This window comes from Coregonus lavaretus, assembly GCF_964263955.1.
Source record: "Coregonus lavaretus genome assembly, chromosome: 6".
NCBI classification, from domain to species: domain Eukaryota; kingdom Metazoa; phylum Chordata; class Actinopteri; order Salmoniformes; family Salmonidae; genus Coregonus; species Coregonus lavaretus.
Genome location: NC_139993.1, coordinates 23,468,062 through 23,491,369, shown reverse-complemented (window position 1 = coordinate 23,491,369; position 23,308 = coordinate 23,468,062). Strand labels below are relative to the sequence as shown.

The window sequence follows — 23,308 nt, the reverse complement described above, 5'->3', positions numbered from 1 at the left end:
ATTTAATAACATGTATGTGTACAAGTAACGCGAGCGGTGTGGTCAGCATGTGAGTTTGACATGTGCCCTAGATACTTCAATGTTTGTCTTGCAGCGGATTCAATCTTGGACAAAAAAAAAATACTGACTTCCTTCATTGTACGACCGGTCATTCAATGTTTATTTTTATTTAACCTTTATTTAAGCAGGGAGTCATGCTGATACCACAGCCTCTTTTGCAGATGAGCCTTGCATGACAATAGACAACAATTATCCTATACATAGCCTATCTATATACACATCAATTACACAAACACGAAAAGCAAAACAATCATGTGAAACAAACATTCTTCAGTAAAAAGGCCCTCGAAACATCCGCCTGAATTGCCCTAGACTCCAACTTTAATGAGTTTTTGAGATCATTCCACATGAGAAAAATAATAAAAAATAATAATCAATGGAGAGTGAAGGGATCTCCAGGGTTAGCCATCCCTGAGTACGGGTTTGGTAACTTATACGTCTGATTGTTAACAATGAGGTATGGTATGGCGGAAGTTTATGCAAGAGGGCTTTATAGACAAAAAGAGCGCACTGCCAGCCTACTTTCTGATACAAAATGCAATGATGTGTACTAAACCTATCGCCCGTAATAACGCGCAATACGCTATGATAACCTGCGTCCAATAGCTTCAATACAGTGGCAGCTGCATTCATATAGACCAGGGATGGGCAACTTTGATGGGGTGGGGGCCACAAAAAAAAAACGGAAACTCATGAGGGGCTGCAGTGGCTTGTGGGTCTGCGTACCCACATCCATTCCCCCCACCACCTTGCGACCAAAACATTTTAGCGGAATCCCTAGTGACCGCAAAGTTTGAAAGTTAATTTCCTGCAATTCGACACATTTTGCCATGGGGCAGAGAGAAGAATTAGCAGTTTTACAGCTAATTTCCTGCAATATTACACATTTTGTCATAGGGTGGAGGCAAATGTTTGCCGTTTTAAATACGATAACTGATGATCAAATGGGCCCCACCCGGTCGGTAATTCGACCATGATTATTACATGTTTAGATAGCTTGCCGCTAGACTAACTTACCAATAAATAAATAAAATGCTGATATGGGCTAATTAAGTGACTGCTGATGCACAACCAAATATGAAATTGCACCTTGTGTATTCAGTGTAACAGTAAAGTTGAGACTCCGACTGAGTTGCCCCCCAAAATGTTTTATGATTTTTCATAATTTTTGTATTGGTCCACGGGCCAACAAAAGGGGGGCCGCCAGTTGCCCATCCCTAATTTAGACGATATCGCCATAGTAAATAATCAGAATGAGGGGATGTTATTGTCTGAAGTTTATTTACTTCACATTAAAAAGGGAAATGTGCTTCAAGAGAGACTTAATATTGGCCCAATAAAGCATGTGTTGTTTTAATATTCAACTTGGCAGTGTGGGTGGCTTTCTCCATCTCAACGGCAAGGCTTAGTTACTAAGAAAAGCCTGAACTTTACATTTACATTTTAGTCATTTAGCAGAAGCTCTTATCCTGAGCGACTTACAGTTAGTGAGTGCATACATTTTCATACTGGCCCCCCATGGGAAACGAACCCACAACCCAGGCGTTGCAAGCGCCATGCTCTACCAACTGAGCTACACGGGGCCACACTTTAGCATCCTCTTCAAGGCACCCTCCACCCCCCCACCCTGCTGTCACACCAAACCCATCTGGAGCAGATCCTTCCACTACACCACAACAGGGAAGTAACACCAGGGTATGGCGTGAGTCAGATACATGATGACCAAAGGGTGGGAGACTCAGAACAATGCAGCGGCAATCACAGGAGATCCAGGATCAGTGAGTGAACTTGCAAACAATAACTAAAATCTACCAATGCCACCAACGAACCATTGAAATGTTCCAGTGACTGGCTGCAGGGTCTTTATAGACCTACTAGTGGGATTTCATCACACTTCTCTTACAGTGGGGAAAAAAAAGTATTTAGTCAGACACCAATTGTGCAAGTTCTCCCACTTAAAAAGATGAGAGAGGCCTGTAATTTTCATCATAGGTACACGTCAACTATGACAGACAAAATGAGATTTTTTTTTCCTGAAAATCAAATTGTAGGATTTTTAATGAATTTATTTGCAAATTATGGTGGAAAATAAGTATTTGGTCAATAACAAAAGTTTCTCAATACTTTGTTATATACCCTTTGTTGGCAATGACACAGGTCAAACGTTTTCTGTAAGTCTTCACAAGGTTTTCACACACTGTTGCTGGTATTTTGGCCCATTCCTCCATGCAGATCTCCTCTAGAGCAGTGATGTTTTGGGGCTGTCGCTGGGCAACACGGACTTTCAACTCCCTCCAAAGATTTTCTATGGGGTTGAGATCTGGAGACTGGCTAGGCCACTCCAGGACCTTGAAATGCTTCTTACAAAGCCACTCCTCCGTTGCCCGGGCGGTGTGTTTGGGATCATTGTTATGCTGAAAGACCCAGCCACATTTCATCTTCAATGCCCTTGCTGATGGAAGGAGGTTTTCACTCAAAATCTCACGATACATGGCCCCATTCATTCTTTCCTTTACACGGATCAGTCGTCCTGGTCCCTTTGCAGAAAAACAGCCCCAAAGCATGATGTTTCCACCCCCATGCTTCACAGTAGGTATGGTGTTCTTTGGATGCAACTCAGCATTCTTTGTCCTCCAAACACGACGAGTTGAGTTTTTACCAAAAAGTTATATTTTGGTTTCATCTGACCATATGACATTCTCCCAATCCTCTTCTGGATCATCCAAATGCACTCTAGAAAACTTCAGACGGGCCTGGACATGTACTGGCTTAAGCAGGGGGACACGTCTGGCACTGCAGGATTTGAGTCCCTGGCGGCGTAGTGTGTTACTGATGGTAGGCTTTGTTACTTTGGTCCCAGCTCTCTGCAGGTCATTCACTAGGTCCCCCCGTGTGGTTCTGGGATTTTTGCTCACCGTTCTTGTGATCATTTTGACCCCACGGGGTGAGATCTTGCGTGGAGCCCCAGATCGAGGGAGATTATCAGTGGTCTTGTATGTCTTCCATTTCCTAATAATTGCTCCCACAGTTGATTTCTTCAAACCAAGCTGCTTACCTATTGCAGATTCAGTCTTCCCAGCCTGGTGCAGGTCTACAATTTTGGTTCTGGTGTCCTTTGACAGCTCTTTGGTCTTGGCCATAATGGAGTTTGGAGTGTGACTGTTTGAGGTTGTGGACAGGTGTCTTTTATACTGATAACAAGTTCAAACAGGTGCCATTAATACAGGTAACGAGTGGAGGACAGAGGAGCCTCTTAAAGAAGAAGTTACAGGTCTGTGAGAGCCAGAAATCTTGCTTGTTTGTAGGTGACCAAGTACTTATTTTCCACCATAATTTGCAAATAAATTCATTAAAAATCCTACAATGTGATTTTCTGGATTTTTCTCTCTCAATTTGTCTGTCATAGTTGACGTGTACCTATGATGAAAATTACAGGCCTCTCTCATCTTTTTAAGTGGGAGAACTTGCACAATTGGTGGCTGACTAAATACTTTTTTTCCCCCACTGTATGTACAGAGCTTTACAGTTTGAGACACTCGGTGTCATCTCGTACTGATCTCAGGACAGTTATAGGGGACCGGGACACAGGGTTATTATAAACAGGGAGTGGTTCATAATGCAAACAATAGGATTTCCATCATCATTGCTCCAAACTAGGGTTAGGCGGTATCCAGATTTTCATATCGTCATAACGTCCTTCTCTCATCCCGGGATCTACGGTATTACTGTATTAGTACACAAGGGGGCGCTAAAAACACAAAACAATGATTTCCTTATTGATTCAGCCACTTACTTAGCTAACTAGCAAGTTAAACCAAATACACAGCTGGACTATTTAAAAATAAACACGTGACTGGCTCAACTGTTCTGTGGAACTACGGTAAGCTTCATAATGTAAAATAATGTGATCCAGTATGCAATCTGCTTTATCTCCTAACATATTGCACAAGTTGACTAAATAGGCCAGCTACAAATATTCTAATTTATAAAGAAAACTTCAAATAAATAGTTTTGAAAAACCACCCTGTGGCTATTTCCAAATACCCCGGTATTTACGGTATTCCGCCTAAGCCAGTGTCTCCGCTGCACTCATTTTGCTGTGGTGCTGCTCCACGGCAAAATCATTTCCGCCATGCAACAAAAAATATATGGAACATCAACAAATATTTCTGCTGAGGCGCATTATGAAGACGATAGAACATTCCACATGTACTTTTCTTCTGCAAACAAAACGAGTAATTAATAGAAAAATCTAACAACCCCATAGTAGAATAGTTTATATATTTACCTAGTCGGCTTGTTGTGTTCTATGCTAGATAAATATTCCTCTTGTGGTGCATTCATGTTATAAGTGCCATAGGGAGGGAAACATGCATTCTGACAAGCAGTCAATGCACAACAATTCTTGCAATCACGAAACAGCAGTTTTAATGGGTTTTGTTAAAATGAGGGAAATCCCAGCTTTCCATTCCTACTTTATTTATTTCTCAACTCTTAAATATGCGTGAACTTTGACGAAGTGGTTTCTGTGAGAAGTACATTATTATTATTTTTGTACAGGCAGGGGGCTTATTACCCTGCGTAGCGAGTTACCCCAAGTTACCCTAACAGGTAGGCCTATATTATATTCAGTGTTTATGCATGTTTTTTTGGGACTTAAAATTCATAAATATGATAATAACTAGTTAAAAGATCACATTTGAGATCTGGCTAATGATTAGCCCAATAGGGTAAATGCAGATAGGCAACCCCACGCTTCAGCGTATTTATTTGCACTTTGCTGCATCAGTTGGGCTAAAGGTGATAATGTTTATTGCTAATAGCATTCCTGATAATATGGACCATGCATAGGCTATATACTGTACATGGCCCAATGTGTTAAAATCATTTTAACAAATAATTTTAGAAATGTGTTATTGGGCTAATTTCTGGAGGTGGAAATTCTATTTTAGATGGTGTCAGCATACTTATTTTAATTCATTTTGGAGTAGAATGTCCTTTTAAAAAGTCACAGGAACTGAGCTCCTCAGTCCTTCTACATATGAATTATAGGAGCGACCTTTTCCCCCCACTGCTACAAATTTTTCCACTGGCCCAAGCCTACTCCAAACCCAAATCTGGACCCTACTCACCTTGTCAAGCTTGGACTCCAGTTCCCCGACATCCCCTTCCACCTCCTCTATCGTGGCCCTGTGAGGAGGAAAACAACACATTTCAGTTACTCTACTGGTAGAAGGGGCTGCTACAAGTCAATAGATAAAACAGTCAATGGCAAATAAGCTACAAGGGAAAATGAACAGTCGATACATTGCTTTGCACTGGAAGGTGAGTCAGACTGAAATGAGCATTCCACGTGATGGTGGGGCAATGCGTTGGACAGACGCACGCACACACACACTTTTCTGCCATTGAAATCCTTGGGTGGGACACCTAAGCGTTTTTTGGGCCACTTAAGTCCAAATATATATATACACACAGTACTAGTCAAAAGTTCTAGAACACCTACTCATTCAAGGGTTTTTCTTTATTTTTACTATTTTCTACATTGTAGAATAATAGTGAAGACATCAAAACTATGAAATAACACATATGGAATCATGTAGTAACCAAAAAAGTGTTAAACAAATCAAAATATATTTTATATATTTTTGATTCTTCAAATAGCCACCCTTTGCCTTGATGACAGCTTTACACACTCTTGGCATTCTCTCAACCAGCTTCACCTGGAATGCTTTTCCAACAGCCTTGAAGGAGTTCCCACATATGCTGAGCACTTGTTGGCTGCTTTTCCTTCACTCTGCGGTCCAACTCATCCCAAACCATCTCAATTGGGTTGAGTTTGGGTGATTGTGGAGGCCAGGTCATCTGATGCAGAACTCCATCACTCTCCTTCTTGGTAAAATAGCCCTTACACAGCCTGGAGGTGTGTTGGGACATTGTCCTGTTGAAAAACAGATATTAGTCTCACTAAGGGCTAACCAGATGCGATGGCGTATCACTGCAGAATGCGGTGGTAGCCATGCTGGTTAAGTGTGCCTTGAATTCTAAATAAATCACTGACAGTGTCACCAGCAAAGAACCCCCACACCATCACACCTCCTCCTCTATGCTTCACGGTGGGAATCACACAGGCGGAGATCATCCGTTCACCTACTCTGCGTCTCACAAAGACACGGTAGTTGGAACCAAAAATCTCACATTTGGACTCATCAGACCAAAGGACAGATTTCCAATGTTCATTGCTCGTGTTTCTTGGCCCAAGCAAGTCTCTTCTTATTATTGGTGTCCTTTAGTAGTGGTTTCTTTGCAGCAATTCGACCATGAAGGCCTGATTCCCGCAGTCTCCTCTGAACAGTTGATGTTGAGATGTGTCTGTGACTTGAACTCTGTGAAGCATTTATTTGGGCTGCAATTTCTGAGGCTGGTAACTCTAATGAGTTTCATCATAGCGCTTGATGGTTTTTGCGACTGCACTTGAAGAAACTTTCAAAGTTCTTGAAATTTTCTGGATTGACTGACCATCATGTCTTAAAGTAATAATGGACTGTAATTTCTCTTTGCTTATTTGAGCTGTTCTTGCCATAATATGGACTTGGTATTTTACCAAATAGGGCTATCTTCTGTATACCACCCCGACCTAGTCACGACACAACTGATTCGCTCAAACACATTAAGGAGGAAAGAAATTCCACAAATTAACAAGGCACACCTGTTAATTGAAATGCCTTCCAGGTGACTACCTCATGAAGCTGGTTGAGAGAATGCCAACAGTGTGCAAAGCTTTCATCAAGGCAAAGGGTGGCTACTTCAAAAACCCTTGAATGAGAAGGTGTGTCCAAACTATTGACTGGTACTGTATGTTTTCATAATATAATCTTTGCCAACTAACAATCGCCAAAATAAAAGCTAGACCGTCACGAAGAACTGAAAACTCCAAAAACAATGAATTAAGCAGTATATATTTTGTTATTTTGATTGAGCAAAAGAACACAGCATTAGATATGGCAAAAAATTCATTGAATTGCGGGAAATTAGCTTTAAAACTGCAAAAATGTATCTCTGCTCCATGGAGAAAGTTGCAGAATTGCAGAAGATTGCCTTAAATTCACATATTTCACTACACTGCCAAGATGGGGGCATCTAAAACATCCTCTAAAATTCAGCTGGGCCGACCGTACCCATTGCCACGCCCACCACCTAAGCCCCTTTTTGATCCAGAAAAAACCCTGCAAACACATACGGCCAGATTGAGAGATGCCACATTGGGTAACGCCACGGGCCTATATCTGGCATTTTGCTCGACTAAACATTACACAGCTTGGCCTTCCCGGGAACAATACACTTGGAGCAGCAACAGCAGAATGCCACCGGAGACGAAAAGGAAACTGGAATGACAGCTTCTCAAGGTTCCATTAAGAACAGTGAGAATCTGAGAATCTCCATTAGACTGACAACATTGAGCCCTTATGGGAACAGCAGTAGCTCAGAACAGCAAAGCAATAGCACAGAATTTGCACAATGCTTTCCAGCAGTCTTTGTTGCATATTGGGGACATGTTGTTGAAAATAATTGGAGACCCTTGTGACTGAACACTGATAAATCCCTCACAAATGTATTTGCTTGTGATGTTAGTTCTTTGGCCTCACCATATCTAAATTTGAACAGATAGTAGAATGGAAGATCGACACAGTACAAGCTTAGCTCGTTGCAGTGTGTTACCAATCTATTTGCAAGAGAGTAAAGGCAGATCTTGTCTGGTGAAGGTGATCTCTCCTTCTCCTTACGACACGCCCCAGTAAAAGAAAATCCCCCTGGGACACAAGGTGGGAGCAATTAATTATCAGGTAGAACAGAAAACCAGCAGGCTCCGGACCTCGTAGGGTAAGAGTTGAATACCCCTGGTATAAGGTCACAAGTTCACAAGATAAAGAGGACCAAGCATAGGAGTAATTTGAGGAATCACTTTCAATCTATGCTAGAGTTCCATATTAGACTATGGTACCCAGCAAGCCTCTCCTTAATATCAAGGGCATGATCTCCGGCTGTTATGCGGGCTGCAGCACAGTCAAAGTGCTGACTGAATGCTCAAGCAACCTCGAGTTCAGCCCCTCCCCCTTCTTGGCTGCTGCTGGCCAGACAAACCTGGCCTGCAGTCTGGTCAAGGTGTTATCCCAGATGGCATACTGAGTCCTGAGATAACAAGACGGCGGATAAAAAGGTGGCGGAACATAGACATTCTAAAATGCAGCTTACTATAATAATCATTAAGGCCTAAACTATTTATGTAATTATGTACAAAGCCTATGGCATGAAAATAGTGAAAAGAACATGGGTTACTGAATGCAGAATTGCAGTCCCGGCCTGGGTTTTTCCACAGTACTGCGAACACATACTGCAGTGAAAGCTTATCTTGTTCTCTCCACACATCCTAGCTATGGTTCCTCATCGGGACAATGAGATACCGATAGGAATCAGTGACAGTCTGAAAACGCGATTGGGGAATATGGGCTTATTCCCCCGGAGTCGTTTCAGTTCGATGTGATGCCATTGGGGTCGAACGGTGCACCCAGCGTAATCAAATGAAGATAGTGGTGCGGGGGGGGGGGGCTTGGGATTACAGTGACACCCAGGGTGGACCAGGCGGGATGGCCCATCCAAACCCCCTCTGGCTGTTTCTATGGCTGTCACGTCCCACACAGCACCGCTATGCCACAACATCTGGCCACGGAGTGAGCATAACAAGATGCAAGCATGTCACTGTCGACTTGTCCAGCAGTGAGAGGATGTTTTGAAGAGGAGCCCCAGCTACACAGATAGACAGCAATGACACTAAATAGTCATAGAATGGATTTATGTTAAATAAATATTTTCTTGCTACCGGCAAAAGAAATGGAGCCAAACAACTCTCCCATGCATCTACACCACCGAACTCTAAATATAACACTAACATGTACAAGCCTATTTACAGATGCATGCATCCTCACAGTCAGAGCTTTCGAAATGAGTTTGTGTTCATCAGGAGCTGGCTGAGTCCAAAGAGCTATGATTGAGTTGTCACTTCACCCACCCTGTATACTTAAGACAAGAAGCCCTGTATACTTAAGACAATAATCCATTCCTTTGTTGTTTGCTTTACAATTATGCTGGGCAGTTATAGCTTGATATGGGCTGCCATCAGTGACTACTTCCACAGTGTAACATAGACTGATATCAAATATGATAATAATTATGGTAGACTGCACATTCCAGCTGAAGCCATAGATTCCACCCCACCTACTCAAAATACCAGTTAGGGCTCTGGTCAAAAATAGTGCACTAAATAGGGAATATGGTGCCATTTGGGATGCAAAGTGCAGGTAGGAGGAGAGACAGAGAGGTGGCCTATTTTGCATTGGATAATCCCTAGGGCCCTATAAAATCTGCGCTGCAGAGAATCCAGACATGGAATCCAGAATTCAACTATTTTTTTAAATGTATTGAACTTAGTCGGAAGTCAACTAAAATGTATCGAACTTATTAGAACATTCATTATTTTGCCCAAGATTATCATAAAACATGAACAAAATGGATCAGTGATTCGTATTTTCCTTCAACTGTCTGAAGAGGTAATGGCACAGGAATGTATTTATTTTATTTTTATTTAACCTTTATTTAACTAGGCAAGTCAGTTAAGAACAAATAATTATTTACAATGACGGCCTACACCGAATGCCTGTCTGTGTGTGCGCACGTGTTTGGCTACCACTTTGTGTAGCCATTAGCGATAATGCTAATGTATTGACAATCGTCTTCTGGTAGATGGAAAGGCTTTCCCAAAAACCTTTAATTTATACTGAACAAAAATATAAAACGCAACCTGAGCTGAAATAAAAGATCCCAGAAATGTTCCATACGCACAAAAAGCTTATTTCAACAAAAACTAAAAGCACAACCCTGTTAGTGAGCCTTTCTCCTTTGCCAAGATCATCCATCTACCTGACAGATGTGGCATATCAAGAAGCTGATTAAACAGCATGATCATTACACAGGTGCACCTTGTGCTGGGGACAATAAAAGGCCACTAAAATGTGCAGTTGTGTCACACAACACAACGCCACAGACGTCTCAAGTTTTGAGGGAGTGTGCAATTGGCATGCTGACTTCAGGAATGTCCACCAGATATGTTGCCAGAGAATTGAATGTTCATAAGCCTCCTCCAACGTTGTTTAAGAGAATTTGGCAGTACATCCAACCGGCCTCACAACCGCAGACCACGTGTACCCACGCCAGCCCAGGACCTCCACATCCGGCTTCTTCACCTGCAGGATCGTCTGAGACCAGGCACCCGGACAGCTGATGAAACTGTGGGTATGCACAACTGAAGAATTTCTGCACAAACTGTCAGAAACCGTCTCAGTGAAGCTCATCCACTGGCACGCTGGAGAAGTGTGCTCTTCACAGATGAATCCCGGTTTCAACTGTACTGGGCAGATGTCAGATAGCGTGTACGGCATCGTGTTGGCGAGCTGTTTGCTGATGTCAATGTTGTGAACAGAGTGCCCCATGGTGGCGGTGGGGTTATGGTATGGGCCGGCATATGCTACAAACACGATGGCAATTTGAATGCACAGAGATATCGTGACGAGATCCTCAGGCCCATTGTCGTGCCATTCATCCGCCGCCATCCCCTCATGTTTCAGCATGATAATGCACGGCCCCATGTCGCAAGGCTCTGTACACAGTTCCTGGAAGGTGAAAATGTTCCAGTTCTTCCATGGCCTGCATACCCACCAGACATGTCACCCATTGAGCTTGTTTGGGATGCTCTGGATCAACGTGTGCGACAGCGTGTTCCAGTTTCTGCCAAAATCCAGCAACTTCGCACAGCCATTGAAGAGGACTGTGACAACATTCCACAAGCCACAATCAACACCCTGATCAAAATTATTTTTTAATCTTCAACATAGGAATGCTACCAAAAAGAACTTAATGAAACTGGTTACAATTGACGGAGTCACCCATGATTCACCAAATTATATTTTGAAGGAGGAAACAAAGTACTTTAAGCATATGTTTTCGTTTCAGTCGCCTCCATCTCCTCTAACTGAAGCTAATTGTAGAGATTGTTTTTCTATTGATAATGTCAAATTAACAGCCATACAGAAAGACTCATGTGAAGGTGAAATTACAGAGGAGGAACTTCTGGATGCAATTAAATACTTTAAGTCTGGGAAAACTCCAGGGTTGGATGGCATACCAGTCGAGGTATACCAAACCTTTTTTGATATACTAAGAGGACCGTTATTAGCATGTTTTAACCACTCCTATGTAAATGGTAGATTATCTGACACTCAAGAAGAAGGTCTGATCTCATTATTACTGAAACAGGATACAAGTGGAAAATATAAAGATCCAGTCCATTTACAAAATTGGAGGTCCCTTACACTTCAGTGTTGTGATGCAAATATTCTAGCAAAATGTATAGCGCATAGAATTAAAAAGGTATTGTCGGATATTATTCATTCTAATCAGACAGGTTTTTTTACATGGAAGATACATTGGAGATAATATAAGGCAAGTATTGGAAACAATAGAACACTATGGAAAATATGGGAAACCAGGCCTGCTATTCATAGCAGACTTCGAAAAGGCATTTGATAAAGTACGACTGGGGTTTATATATAAATGCCTGGAGCATTTCAATTTTGGAGAATCTCTTATAAAATGGGTCAAAATCATGTATAGTAACCCTAGGTGTAAAATAGTAAATAATGGCTATTTCTCAGAAAGTTTTAAACTGTCAAGAGGAGTGAAACAAGGTTGTCCACTATCGGCATATCTTTATTGTGGCCATCGAGATGTTAGCTATTAAAATCAGATCCAATAATAATATCAGAGGATTAGAAATCCAAGGCTTAAAAACAAAAGGTGTCATTGTACGCTGATGATTCATGTTTTCTTTTAAATCCACAACTAGAATCCATCCACAGCCTCATAGAGGATCTAGATACATTTTCTAACCTCTCTGGATTACAACCAAATTATGACAAATGTACTATATTACGTATTGGATCACAAAAAAAATACACTGGTCAAAAAAATAAAGCGAACACTTAAACAACACAATGTAACTCCAAGTCAATCACACTTCTGTGAAATCAAACTGTCCACTTAGGAAGCAACACTGATTGACAATAAATGTCACATGCTGTTGTGCAAATGGAATAGACAACAGGTGGAAATTATAGGCAATTAGCAAGACACCCCCAATAAAGGACAGGTTTTGCAGGTGGTGACCACAGACCACTTCTCAGTTCCTATGCTTCTTGGCTGATGTTTTGGTCACTTTTGAATGCTGGCGGTGCTTTCACTCTAGTGGTAGCATGAGACGGAGTCTACAACCCACACAAGTGGCTCAGGTAGTGCAGCTCATCCAGGATGGCACATCAATGCGAGCTGTAGCAAGAAGGTTTGCTGTGTCTGTCAGCGTAGTGTCCAGAGCATGGAGGCGCTACCAGGAGACAGGCCAGTACATCAGGAGACGTGGAGGAGGCCGTAGGAGGGCAACAACCCAGCAGCAGGACTGCTACCTCCGCCTTTGTGCAAGGAGGAGCAGGAGGAGCACTGCCAGAGCCCTGCAAAATGACCTCCAGCAGGCCACAAATGTGCATGTGTCTGCTCAAACGGTCAGAAACAGACTCAATGAGGGTGGTATGAGGGCCCGACGTCCACAGGTGGGGGTTGTGCTTACAGCCCAACACCGTGTAGGATGTTTGGCATTTGCCAGAGAACACCAAGATTGGCAAATTCGCCACTGGCGCCCTGTGCTCTTCACAGATGAAAGCAGGTTCACACTGAGCACATGTGACAGACGTGACAGAGTCTGGAGACGCCGTGGAGAACGTTCTGCTGCCTGCAACATCCTCCAGCATGACCGGTTTGGCGGTGGGTCAGTCATGGTGTGGGGTGGCATTTCTTTGGGGGGCCGCACAGCCCTCCATATGCTCGCCAGAGGTAGCCTGACTGCCATTAGGTACCGAGATGATATCCTCAGACCCCTTGTGAGACCATATGCTGGTGCGGTTGGCCCTGGGTTCCTCCTAATGCAAGACAATGCTAGACCTCATGTGGCTGGAGTGTGTCAGCAGTTCCTGCAAGAGGAAGGCATTGATGCTATGGACTGGCCCGCCCGTTCCCCAGACCTGAATCCAATTGAGCACATCTGGGACATCATGTCTCGCTCCATCCACTAACGCCACGTTGCACCACAGACTGTCCAGGAGTTGGCGGATGCTTTAGTCCAGGTCTGGGAGGAGATCCCTCAGGAGACCATCCGCCACCTCATCAGGAGCATGCCCAGGCATTGTAGGGAGGTCATACAGGCACGTGGAGGCCACACACACTACTGAGCCTCATTTTGACTTGTTTTAAGGACATTACATCAAAGTTGGATCAGCCTGTAGTGTGGTTTTCCACTTTAATTTTGAGGGTCACTCCAAATCCAGACCTCCATGGGTTGATAAATTTGATTTCCATTGATCATTTTTGTGTGATTTTGTTGTCAGCACATTAAACTATGTAAAGACAAAAGTATTTAATACGATTATTTCATTCATTCAGATCTAGGATGTGTTATTTTAGTGTTCCCTTTATTTTTTTGAGCAGTGTACAATTTTTACATTACCATGTAGTTTTCCAATAAAATGGTCTGATGGTGATGTGGATATACTCTGAATACATATCCCAAAGGAAATAAATGATCTCACTTCAATACATTTTAATAGAAAGTTAGCAAAAATAGATAAGAACTTACTACCATGGAAAGGAAAACACCTGTAAATTTGTGGAAAAATCACCCTGATTAACTCTTTAGTATTATCCCAGTTTACCTATTTGCTTATGGTCTTGCCTACGCCTAGCGAACAGTTTTTTAAATTATATGAGAAAAAAATATTCAATTTTATTTGGAACGGCAAGCCAGACAAAATTAAAAGGGCATATTTATATAATGAATATGAATTCGGAGGACAGAAATTATTAAATATTAAAGCATTAGACATATCACTAAAAGCTTCAGTCATACAAAAGTTATACTTAAATCCAAACTGGTTCTCAAGCAAATTAGTAAGATTGTCTCACCCAATGTTCAATAAATGCCTTTTTCCCTTTATTCAGATTACAACAACTCATTTTCAGTTATTTGAAAAGGAAATCATCTCCCAAATATCACAATTTCTAAAACAAGCCATAGAAAGTTGGTTGCAATTTCAATTTAATCCTCCAGAAACGACAGAACAAATAATGCAACAAATATTGTGGTTAAATTGAAATATACTAATTGACAAAAAAACTTTATTTTTTGACAGAATGTTTAAAAAAGGTATAATCTTTGTAAATTATATCATCGGTAGGACTGGTGGAGTTATGCAGCTAACAAAAACATATGGAAATGTCTGCTCAACCCAAAATTACAACCAAATAATTGCAGCCTTACCGCAAAAGTGGAAGAGGAAAGTGGAAGGGGGAGAAAGTAAGGAACCTGTCTATCGGCCTTGCATTAAAGAACATAATTGGTTAAGGAAAACTGTGATAAATAAAAAAGTATATCAGTTTCACTTAAGGACCAAAGGATTGACAGGCGTCCCATATAGATTGCAAAATAGTTGGGAAGAGATTTTTGACATACCGATCCCATGGCATAGTGTTTATGAACTGACACGCAAAACGACACCGGATTCAAAAATTAGAATCTTTCAATTTAAATTATTATATAAAATTCTTGCTACCAATAGAATGTTATTTATATGGGGGACACAATCTTCCCAGCTCTGCAGATTTTGCTGTGAAGAGACAGAATCATTAGATCATTTGTTTTGGTTCTGTCCATTTGTAGCTTGTTTTTGGACACAGGTCCAGGATTGCAATATTTACCTGGAGCTAACCTTGCAGATAGCATTACTGGGTGATCTGAAAAGTCATAGTCAATCGATCAATAATATAATAATACTATTAGCAAAAATGTTTATTTTTAATTCACAATCTGTAGAAGCAATGAGAATAGAAAGGTTCAGAACTTTTGTAAAACATCACAGTACGGTTGAAATATATATGGCAAATAGAAATCCTATATGGATGGTATTAAGAGATAGATGGGAGGTATTGAATGGAGTTGAAGGATGGGACTAATAACAAATAACAACAAATAATAACAAAGATAGCTAATAATGTAAGCATACTGTGTCCATAATAAGTATATAGGTTGTATGTTGGGAGCTTTTGGGAAAGAGCACAGTTAGAAAGATATGGCATATAGAAGCAAACCGGATGGACATCATGAAAATGATCGGAGAGGTTGAGAGTAGAAGTAGTTCAGGAGCAAAAACAAACAAAAAATATATATATAATAGAATTATTGTAAAATTGACTGTGTCCATAAGGTGTAGATAGTAAGTATAGGCCGGAAGTAGAGGCCTGGGCATTGTTGTTCACTAATTTACTCCAAGTAGGGAAAGGATGGCGGGGTTGAAAAGTAATAAAGGGGAGTATATATATAAAAAACATAGGGGATTGGAAGTGATACAGACAATTACATTGATAGAAGTTACAATCTATCTGCAATATTAAGCTGATCCATCCCCCCGAAAAAAACAAAAAAAAACACCCTGATCAACTCTATGCGAATGAGATATATGTCACGCTGCATGAAGCAAATGGTGGTCACACTTGATACTGACTGGTTTTCTGATCCACGCCACTACCTTTTTTTTAAGGTACTGTATCTGTGACCAACAGATGCATATCTATATTCCCAGTCATATGGAAAGCCATAGATTAGGGCCTAATTTATTTATTTCAATTGACTGATTTCTTTATATGAATTGTAACTCAGTAAAATCTTTGAAATTGTTGCATGTTGCGTTTATATATATTTTTTAGTGTAAATGTAACCTACAAAGTACCCTATGCCTACCTGGCAGAATGATATCATGATTATTTCAGTGGCCATTTGTTTTACAAACTCTGCAATTACAAGAGCACTACAGAAACATTGCTAATCAAACAACGGTCTCTTGCTGGTGCACACTTGCATTAAAAGCGTAACTAAATCAAAATGACTGTCAGGCAGCCACAGACAAATGCCATTTCATTGATTTATCATTTATAATAAATAAAAAAAAGGTTAAGTTGAATGGCTATGCATCCTGGAAAATGGCTACACGGACTCAACTAACAATATTTAGGCCTGATAAACCTAGGCTTAAGGCCAAAGACTGTAAAAAGATCATGCCTAACTTGTAAGTAGTCAAGGTAAGTAGTCATTGGTGATCTGTTCTGGTCAATTCCTTGAAGAAATCCCAATAGCTGCCATCTAACCCAAATGTAAATGAATTGGTCCACTTTCATGCTCTGTCTAGCCACCAGAACGTGAATGTTTTCTTTTAATATGAAACTCTGGCCTGGTGGGAGAACTTGTGAAAGTGCTGACGGAGGATAAAATAGGAGTCATTCTGGCTAAAGAAATCTAGGACGTTGCCTCACAGCCTTGGAGCGTGCCCAGTATAATGTGCTCTGTATAACGAGCAGAGAGCAAGAGAGCGAGAGACACACTAATGAGGGAAGTTCACAGAGACACAAAGGCATTGCTTTAGACCAGGAACTCACTGACACATCAAGGCTATAACAGTTCTAACTATTACTACTCAGTGGCCGTGTCCGAAAACCCATACTAGCGTCCTACATACTTAAACTGCATAACATGTGCTCATCGTATACTATTTAGCAAGTAGCGTTTAGTAAAAAGTAGTATGCCACGGCAGCAACGCAGTAGCGGCTCTTGACTGGCTCAGTAGGCGAGGCAGGGTTTCCAAATTCAACAGACATGCATCGCATTAACCAGCCTGATTATAGCTAATTTTCAATTAGATTAATTTATCTGAAAATAATATTTTATAGGCCTACTCGCACTGGTTATATGCTGACTATCACATTCGATGAAACTGATGAAACTGAGGAGTATTTCTGTCTGTAGTAAATCCCTTTTGTGGGGAAAAACTCATTCTGATTGGCTGGGCCTGGCTCCAAAGTGGGTGGGCCTGGTTCCCAAGTGGGTGGGCCTAAGCCAGGCCCACCCATGGCTGCACCCCTGCCCAGTCATGAGAAATCCATAGATTGTGGCTTAATGAATGTATTTTAATTGACTGATATCCTTATATGAACTCAGTAAAATCATTGAAATTGTTGCATGTTGCGTTTATATTTTTGTGCAGTATAGTTTAAAAGCTCTGACGAAGGACAAGAGAACAAGAAACACTTTTCAATGAGAAAACTGAAATCCACTTTGGGCAAAAAAAGAACAAAAAAAAAAGATGTAGCCTACGATATTTGTGATCATTTTATGGAGAACAAAAACGACTTAATCCATGACGGCATAGTGTGTTACTAATGGTTTTCTTTGCGACTGTGGTCCCAGCTCTCTTCAGGTCATTGACCAGGTCCTGCCGTGTAGTTCTGGGCTGATCCCTCACCTTCCTCATGATCATTGATGCCCCACGAGGTGAGATCTTGCATGGAGGCAAAGACCGAGGGTGATTGACCGTCAACTTGAACTTCTTCCATTTTCTAATAATTGCGCCAACAGTTGTTGCCTTCTCACCAAGCTGCTTGCCTATTGTCCTGTAGCCCATCCCAGCCTTGTGCAGGTCTACAATTTTATCCCTGATGTCCTTACACAGCTCTCTGGTCTTGGCCATTGTGGAGAGGTTGGAGTCTGTTTGATTGAGTGTGTGGACAGGTGTCTTTTATACAGGTAACGAGTTCAAACAGGTGCAGTTAATACAGGTAATGAGTGGAGAACAGGAGGGCTTCTTAAAGAAAAACTAACAGGTCTGTGAGAGCCGGAATTCTTACTGGTTGGTAGGTGATCAAATACTTATGTCATGCAATAAAATGCAAATTAATTACTTAAAAATCATACAATGTGATTTTTCTGGATTTTCTTTGGAGGGAGCTGAAAGTCCGTATTGCCCAGCGACAGCCCCGAAACCTGAAGGATCTGGAGAAGGTCTGTATGGAGGAGTGGGCCAAAATCCCTGTTGCAGTGTGTGCAAACCTGGTCAAGACCTACAGGAAACGTATGATCTCTGTAATTGCAAACAAAAGTTTCTGTACCAAATATTAAGTTCTGCTTTTCTGATGTATCAAATACTTATGTCATGCAATAAAATGCAAATTAATTATTTAAAAATCATACAATGTGATTTTCTGGATTTTTGTTTTAGATTCCATCTCTCACAGTTGAAGTGTACCTATGATACAAATTACAGACCTCTACATGCTTTGTAAGTAGGAAAACCTGCAAAATCGGCAGTGTATCAAATACTTGTTCTCCCCACTGTATATAATATAGATATCTATATATATCTATATAGATATATCTATATAGATATATCTATATAGAGATTTTTTTTTGTTCATATAGATAGATATATAGAGATAGATAGATATAGATATATAGATAGATAGATATCTATGAACAAAAAAAATAACAATACAAAAATATAATAACAAAAATCAATAAACATAACGCAATATTATTTTGGAAAATATTATATCAATACTTTGATTCAAAGTATCGATTTGTAATAAAGGTAGTGCTAGTTAGAGCGCGTCGGCTGTAACTGCGCCAAAACTGTATTTCTTATCCTATAGCTTGTTCTCCATCTTCTTTTTAAATAGAGGGCAAACATTTCATTTCAACGATCAAAACTAATTTCCTCATGCTCGGTCTTGTCGCTCTGCAACAGACATACAGAGCAATGTGTTAGGTAATTTAAATTGCAATATCGAATCGCAATACATATCGTTTCAGCACCTAAGCAGGGCTGAATACTTATCTAATCAAGATATATTACTGTTTTATTTTTCATAAATAAAGATATAATTTTCCCTTCTCCTTTGACAGAGTATTTTGTGTAGAACGTTCACAAAAATGTTATTACATCCATTTTAGTCCCACTTTGTAGCACAACAAAATGTGGAAGGGGTGTGAATAATTTCAGGAAGGAACTGTATATCGCTGGTGGGGTAAAGTTTCTCATAAACAAGTAAGATCGCAAATAAAGTGTCTGGGCACTTCTATAACATAGAATTTATACTGAACAAAAATATAAAATGCAACATGCAACAGTAACAGTTCATATAAGGAAATCAGTCAATTGAAATAAATTCATTAGGCCCTAATCTATGGATTTCACATCACTGGGCAGGGGCGCAGCCATGGGTGGGCATAAGCCCATCTGCCTGGGAGCCAGGCCCACCCACTGGGCAGCCAGGCCCAGTCAATCAGAATGAGTTTTTCCCCACAAAAGGGCTTTATTACAGACAGAAATACTCCTCAGTTTCATCAGCTGGCCGGGTGCCTGGTCTCAGACGATCCCGCAGGTGAAGAAGCCGGATGTGGAGGTCATGGGCTGGCGTGGTTACACGTGGTCTGCGGTTGTGAGGCCGGTTGGACGTTACTGCCAAATTCTCTAAAACGACATTGGAGGCGCCTTATGGTAGAAAAATGAACATTAAATTCCCTGGCAACAGCTCTGGTGGACATTCCTGCAGTCAGCATGCCAATTGCATGCTCCCTCAAAACTTGAGACATCTGTGGCATTGTGTTGTGTGTACAAAACTGCACATTTTAGAGTGGCCTTTTATTGTCCCCAGCACAAGTTGCACCCTTGTAATGATCATGCTGTTTAATCAGCTTCTTGATATGCCACACCTGTCAGGTGAAATGCTCACTAACAGGGATTTAAACAAATTTGCGCACACAATTTGAGAGTAATACGCTTTTTGTGAGTATGAAAACTTCTGGGATGTTTTATTTCAGCTTATGAAACATGGGACCAACACTTTATATGTTGCGTTTATATTTGTGTTGAATATACATCCAAAATACAGATATGGTTCAAATAAAGTGAACTTCTCCTTTCAGCAAGGGCACTCCACATTAAATGTTTACAGTACCATGTCCTTGAACCATTATAAAACAAAGCAGACTGATTAGAAAGAAAGAAGAAGGATTTTACTGAGCCTTGAGATATCAACAACCTCCAAGAGTTCTCTCAAGTCCCTGCAGTACTGATAGTGGAGTTAGAGCACGCAGTACTGATAGTGGAGTTACATTTTTGCTGACTAAAATCTATAGGCTACTGTATCTCTAGACTGCAGCAGATGCCATGACACCGGAGGGAGACTTCAGGATTTACAGAGGACGCTGAAGGAAACGTCTAGGCGTCTAGGCTACCCATTGACCTTGCAAATCATGTTCATGCTCTTTGCCAATCAGGATCTTCCCAGTGACATTTCCTGAATACTTCCGAAAAACACTGAAAGACCAAAAGACAAAAGCAAGCTGAACAAGATTTAGAGGCATAAAAATTGAGAATATTTTTCAATCTGAGGAAGTCCCCATTGGTGATACAGGGTTGTTAATCATATCCACTAAAACTGAGAAGAGCACAAAGAAACCATGTGAAATATAGCCTAAAGACATATAGATGGATATCCAATCATAACAATGCATTGGTAAAGTTACAGATACAGGTCTGTAGAGCTAGACTTTCTTTAAATAGGAGGCGCATGAAAGGAAACTATGCAACAAGGTTGGTGCTGAATAATGAAATTGGATGCTCACTTGAAGAATATTGTTGATTAGTAAGGATCCTAGCAGCAGACTGATTACTGGGGTTTTAACTTGTGCAAGCTGAACTTAATTGTTGTACTGCATTTCATAATGGCTTAAAAATGTCCAGCTCCCATCGCAGCAGCATGTGAACTCACGCTGGTGGGTGATGAAAGCAACACTAGGGAGATAGGTGTCCTTTCTTCCTTTCAAAGGGATCTTGGACAAAATGCAGGTATCGGTCTCTCGCGATCTAAAAATAAAGACGTCTAGCTATCAAAAAAGGCACACAGGGAGTCATCTGAAGAGGAGGTAATAGGGTCCAGATCTACTACCATTTCACAATCCACACCAGGGAGACAGGAAAGTAGGGTTGTCCCCGACTAAAACACATTTTGGTTGACTAATGCCGGCTGTTCTTTCGACCAATCAGTTGGTCTAAATGTTTTTATGTATTTTTCCATATATAGACACACCCTATGTGTTTTAATAAAATCAACTAATTTGTATGCATTGAGTTTGTCTGATGCTTTAAGTGCACTGTTTGATGAAATAAGACACAAATGACTTGAGGGAGCCAGATATCAAGATAACCAGAAAAAGAAAAAAAAAACGGACCCGACCATCCTCCTCCTGCTGGCTTTCGCAGATTCTGCCATTACTCTCCTGAAGTTGCTGATAATAGGCTACACAAGGAGTCTGCAACCTTTCTCATGTGGAATGACAATTTATCTTACCATTATCATGTGGTTAATCAAAATTCTATCTAAATGAAAATTAAAAAGTAACTTCTATTGCCAACTATGTAAAAATAGCCTACATAAAGCCAACAAATAAAAACATTGCAGCCTGCAGGTAGAAAATATGCTGATAAAAATAAAAATATCCTATCAATCACATTGGCTACGCATGGCCTGTCTGCAATGAACTTGAAACATTGTATCAACTATCAACTTGGGTCCAGCCCAAAGAGCTAGCAAACCTGGGCCCTCAAAAGTTTCCTGCTCCAGTGAGTTCGGGACAGACACAGCTGTAGGCTATTTGCGCAAGGGTTAAAAGCTCATCAGGAAGCCTATTTTATGACGTTTCCACTGGATCAAAGGATGCATTTTTTCCCTTTCCTGCTGAGTGGTTATCGAAAGGGAGGGAGCTGGAAAGATTGTTTAAATACATTAAAAGGAACTACTGTCATTCTCAATGGATGTAAAAAATTGACTTAATTTGCTTGCTGAGGTGAAGAAAACATTACTTTCAGAAGCTCAACAGATCATTAGAGGTGGTGCGTTAAGCCAAACAGAAATACTATCAGATCCCCAAATGAGCACATTCATATGCCTACATTTGCCCGCAGGCCAGGTGGCCTATAGGCCTACTTCTATGCGTAATCAGGTGCGCGTCCTTACTCAACATTGACAGGAGCGCTCCAAACAAAAGACAATGACTAAATTGACAAAACTTGTAAGTGGAATGAAATAAACTAAAACCTGTTTCTCACAAGTGTAGCACAAGTTGTGCGCTCTACAAACAACGTGTCCACTCCAACAATGACAACGGTAAAAGACTGAAATAATATATTAAATGATTGAACAGAAATTAACGTAACCAAACAAACATTGTAAATGAGAAATTATAGGAATTAACGGTAAATGTACTACTGGTGATATGTAATGGGCACTAACAATCAAAACGCAAACAATTAACACAATTTCAGTTATGAAACAAAGAATGTGCACAAATTGGCGGGAGAGAGCGCATTCTGGAGAGAGACGTGCATATTAGCCACACTACCCTTCTTCTTTGACTTTGCCATCCCCGCGGTCTCTGAGATGGGAACGAATCAGACAGGTGTCTCGTGTGCCATAAAAAAAAAAGGTATATTTGCTACTGCTCGACTAACAAAAACCTTGGTCGACCAACAGCCTATCAACCAAACAATCAACCAGTCGACTAATTGGGGTCAGCCCTACAGGAAAGGGAATGACAGGCAAGACCAGCACACTCGCTGACCTTTTCTTTGTAAGAGCTTACAGACTCTTCTGGGTCATTCCATATGAATTCAATCACTTTTTGACCACACCCCTTTTGATTTGACCGAAACCTTTCATACATGTTTGCCCATGGTAGAAGTGTCCAGATATTGAAATTGAATGCCTACATTTCTTTTCCGGGCAGGGTTTTATTTGAATGTTACCACCCACCAGAAACACCTGCAAAGTTCTTCCTCTTCGCGAGTCGCGACTGAGCTGAGCAATATAATAAATAATCTTTAGCTGAGCCAAACAGCTTTTCAGGGTAGCCTACACAAAGCAATGGAGCAAATTAAATAGGGGGTGTGTTTTCGCACCTCCACTTTAAAAAAAGCAAATGATCATAATTCATTGGATAATTTGTCATGTTTGAACTATTTTTTAGCTAGTCTGTATTAATAAAAAAGTATATGATCCCCTGCTGATTTTGTACATTTACCCACTGACAAAGAAATGATCAGTCTATAATTTTAATGGTAGGTTTATTTGAACAGTGAGAGACAGAATAACAACAAAAAAATCCAGAAAATCTTTCTGATTGAGAGGGGGTCAAATACTTATTTCCCTC

General features: G+C 40.8%; 1 protein-coding gene across 2 annotated transcripts in view; it reads right to left on the bottom strand.

Annotated features, from left to right (window-relative positions):
- Positions 1-23,308, bottom strand: part of LOC311131126 (arf-GAP with coiled-coil, ANK repeat and PH domain-containing protein 2-like) — a 118,571-nt gene that overhangs the window by 64,576 nt on the left and 30,687 nt on the right. For both annotated transcript variants that reach the window (XM_084163945.1, XM_084163946.1), the window contains exon 2: positions 5,193-5,250. In XM_084163945.1, the coding sequence (XP_084020071.1) occupies positions 5,193-5,250 (58 nt within the window). The remainder of the gene's footprint in view (positions 1-5,192; positions 5,251-23,308) is intronic.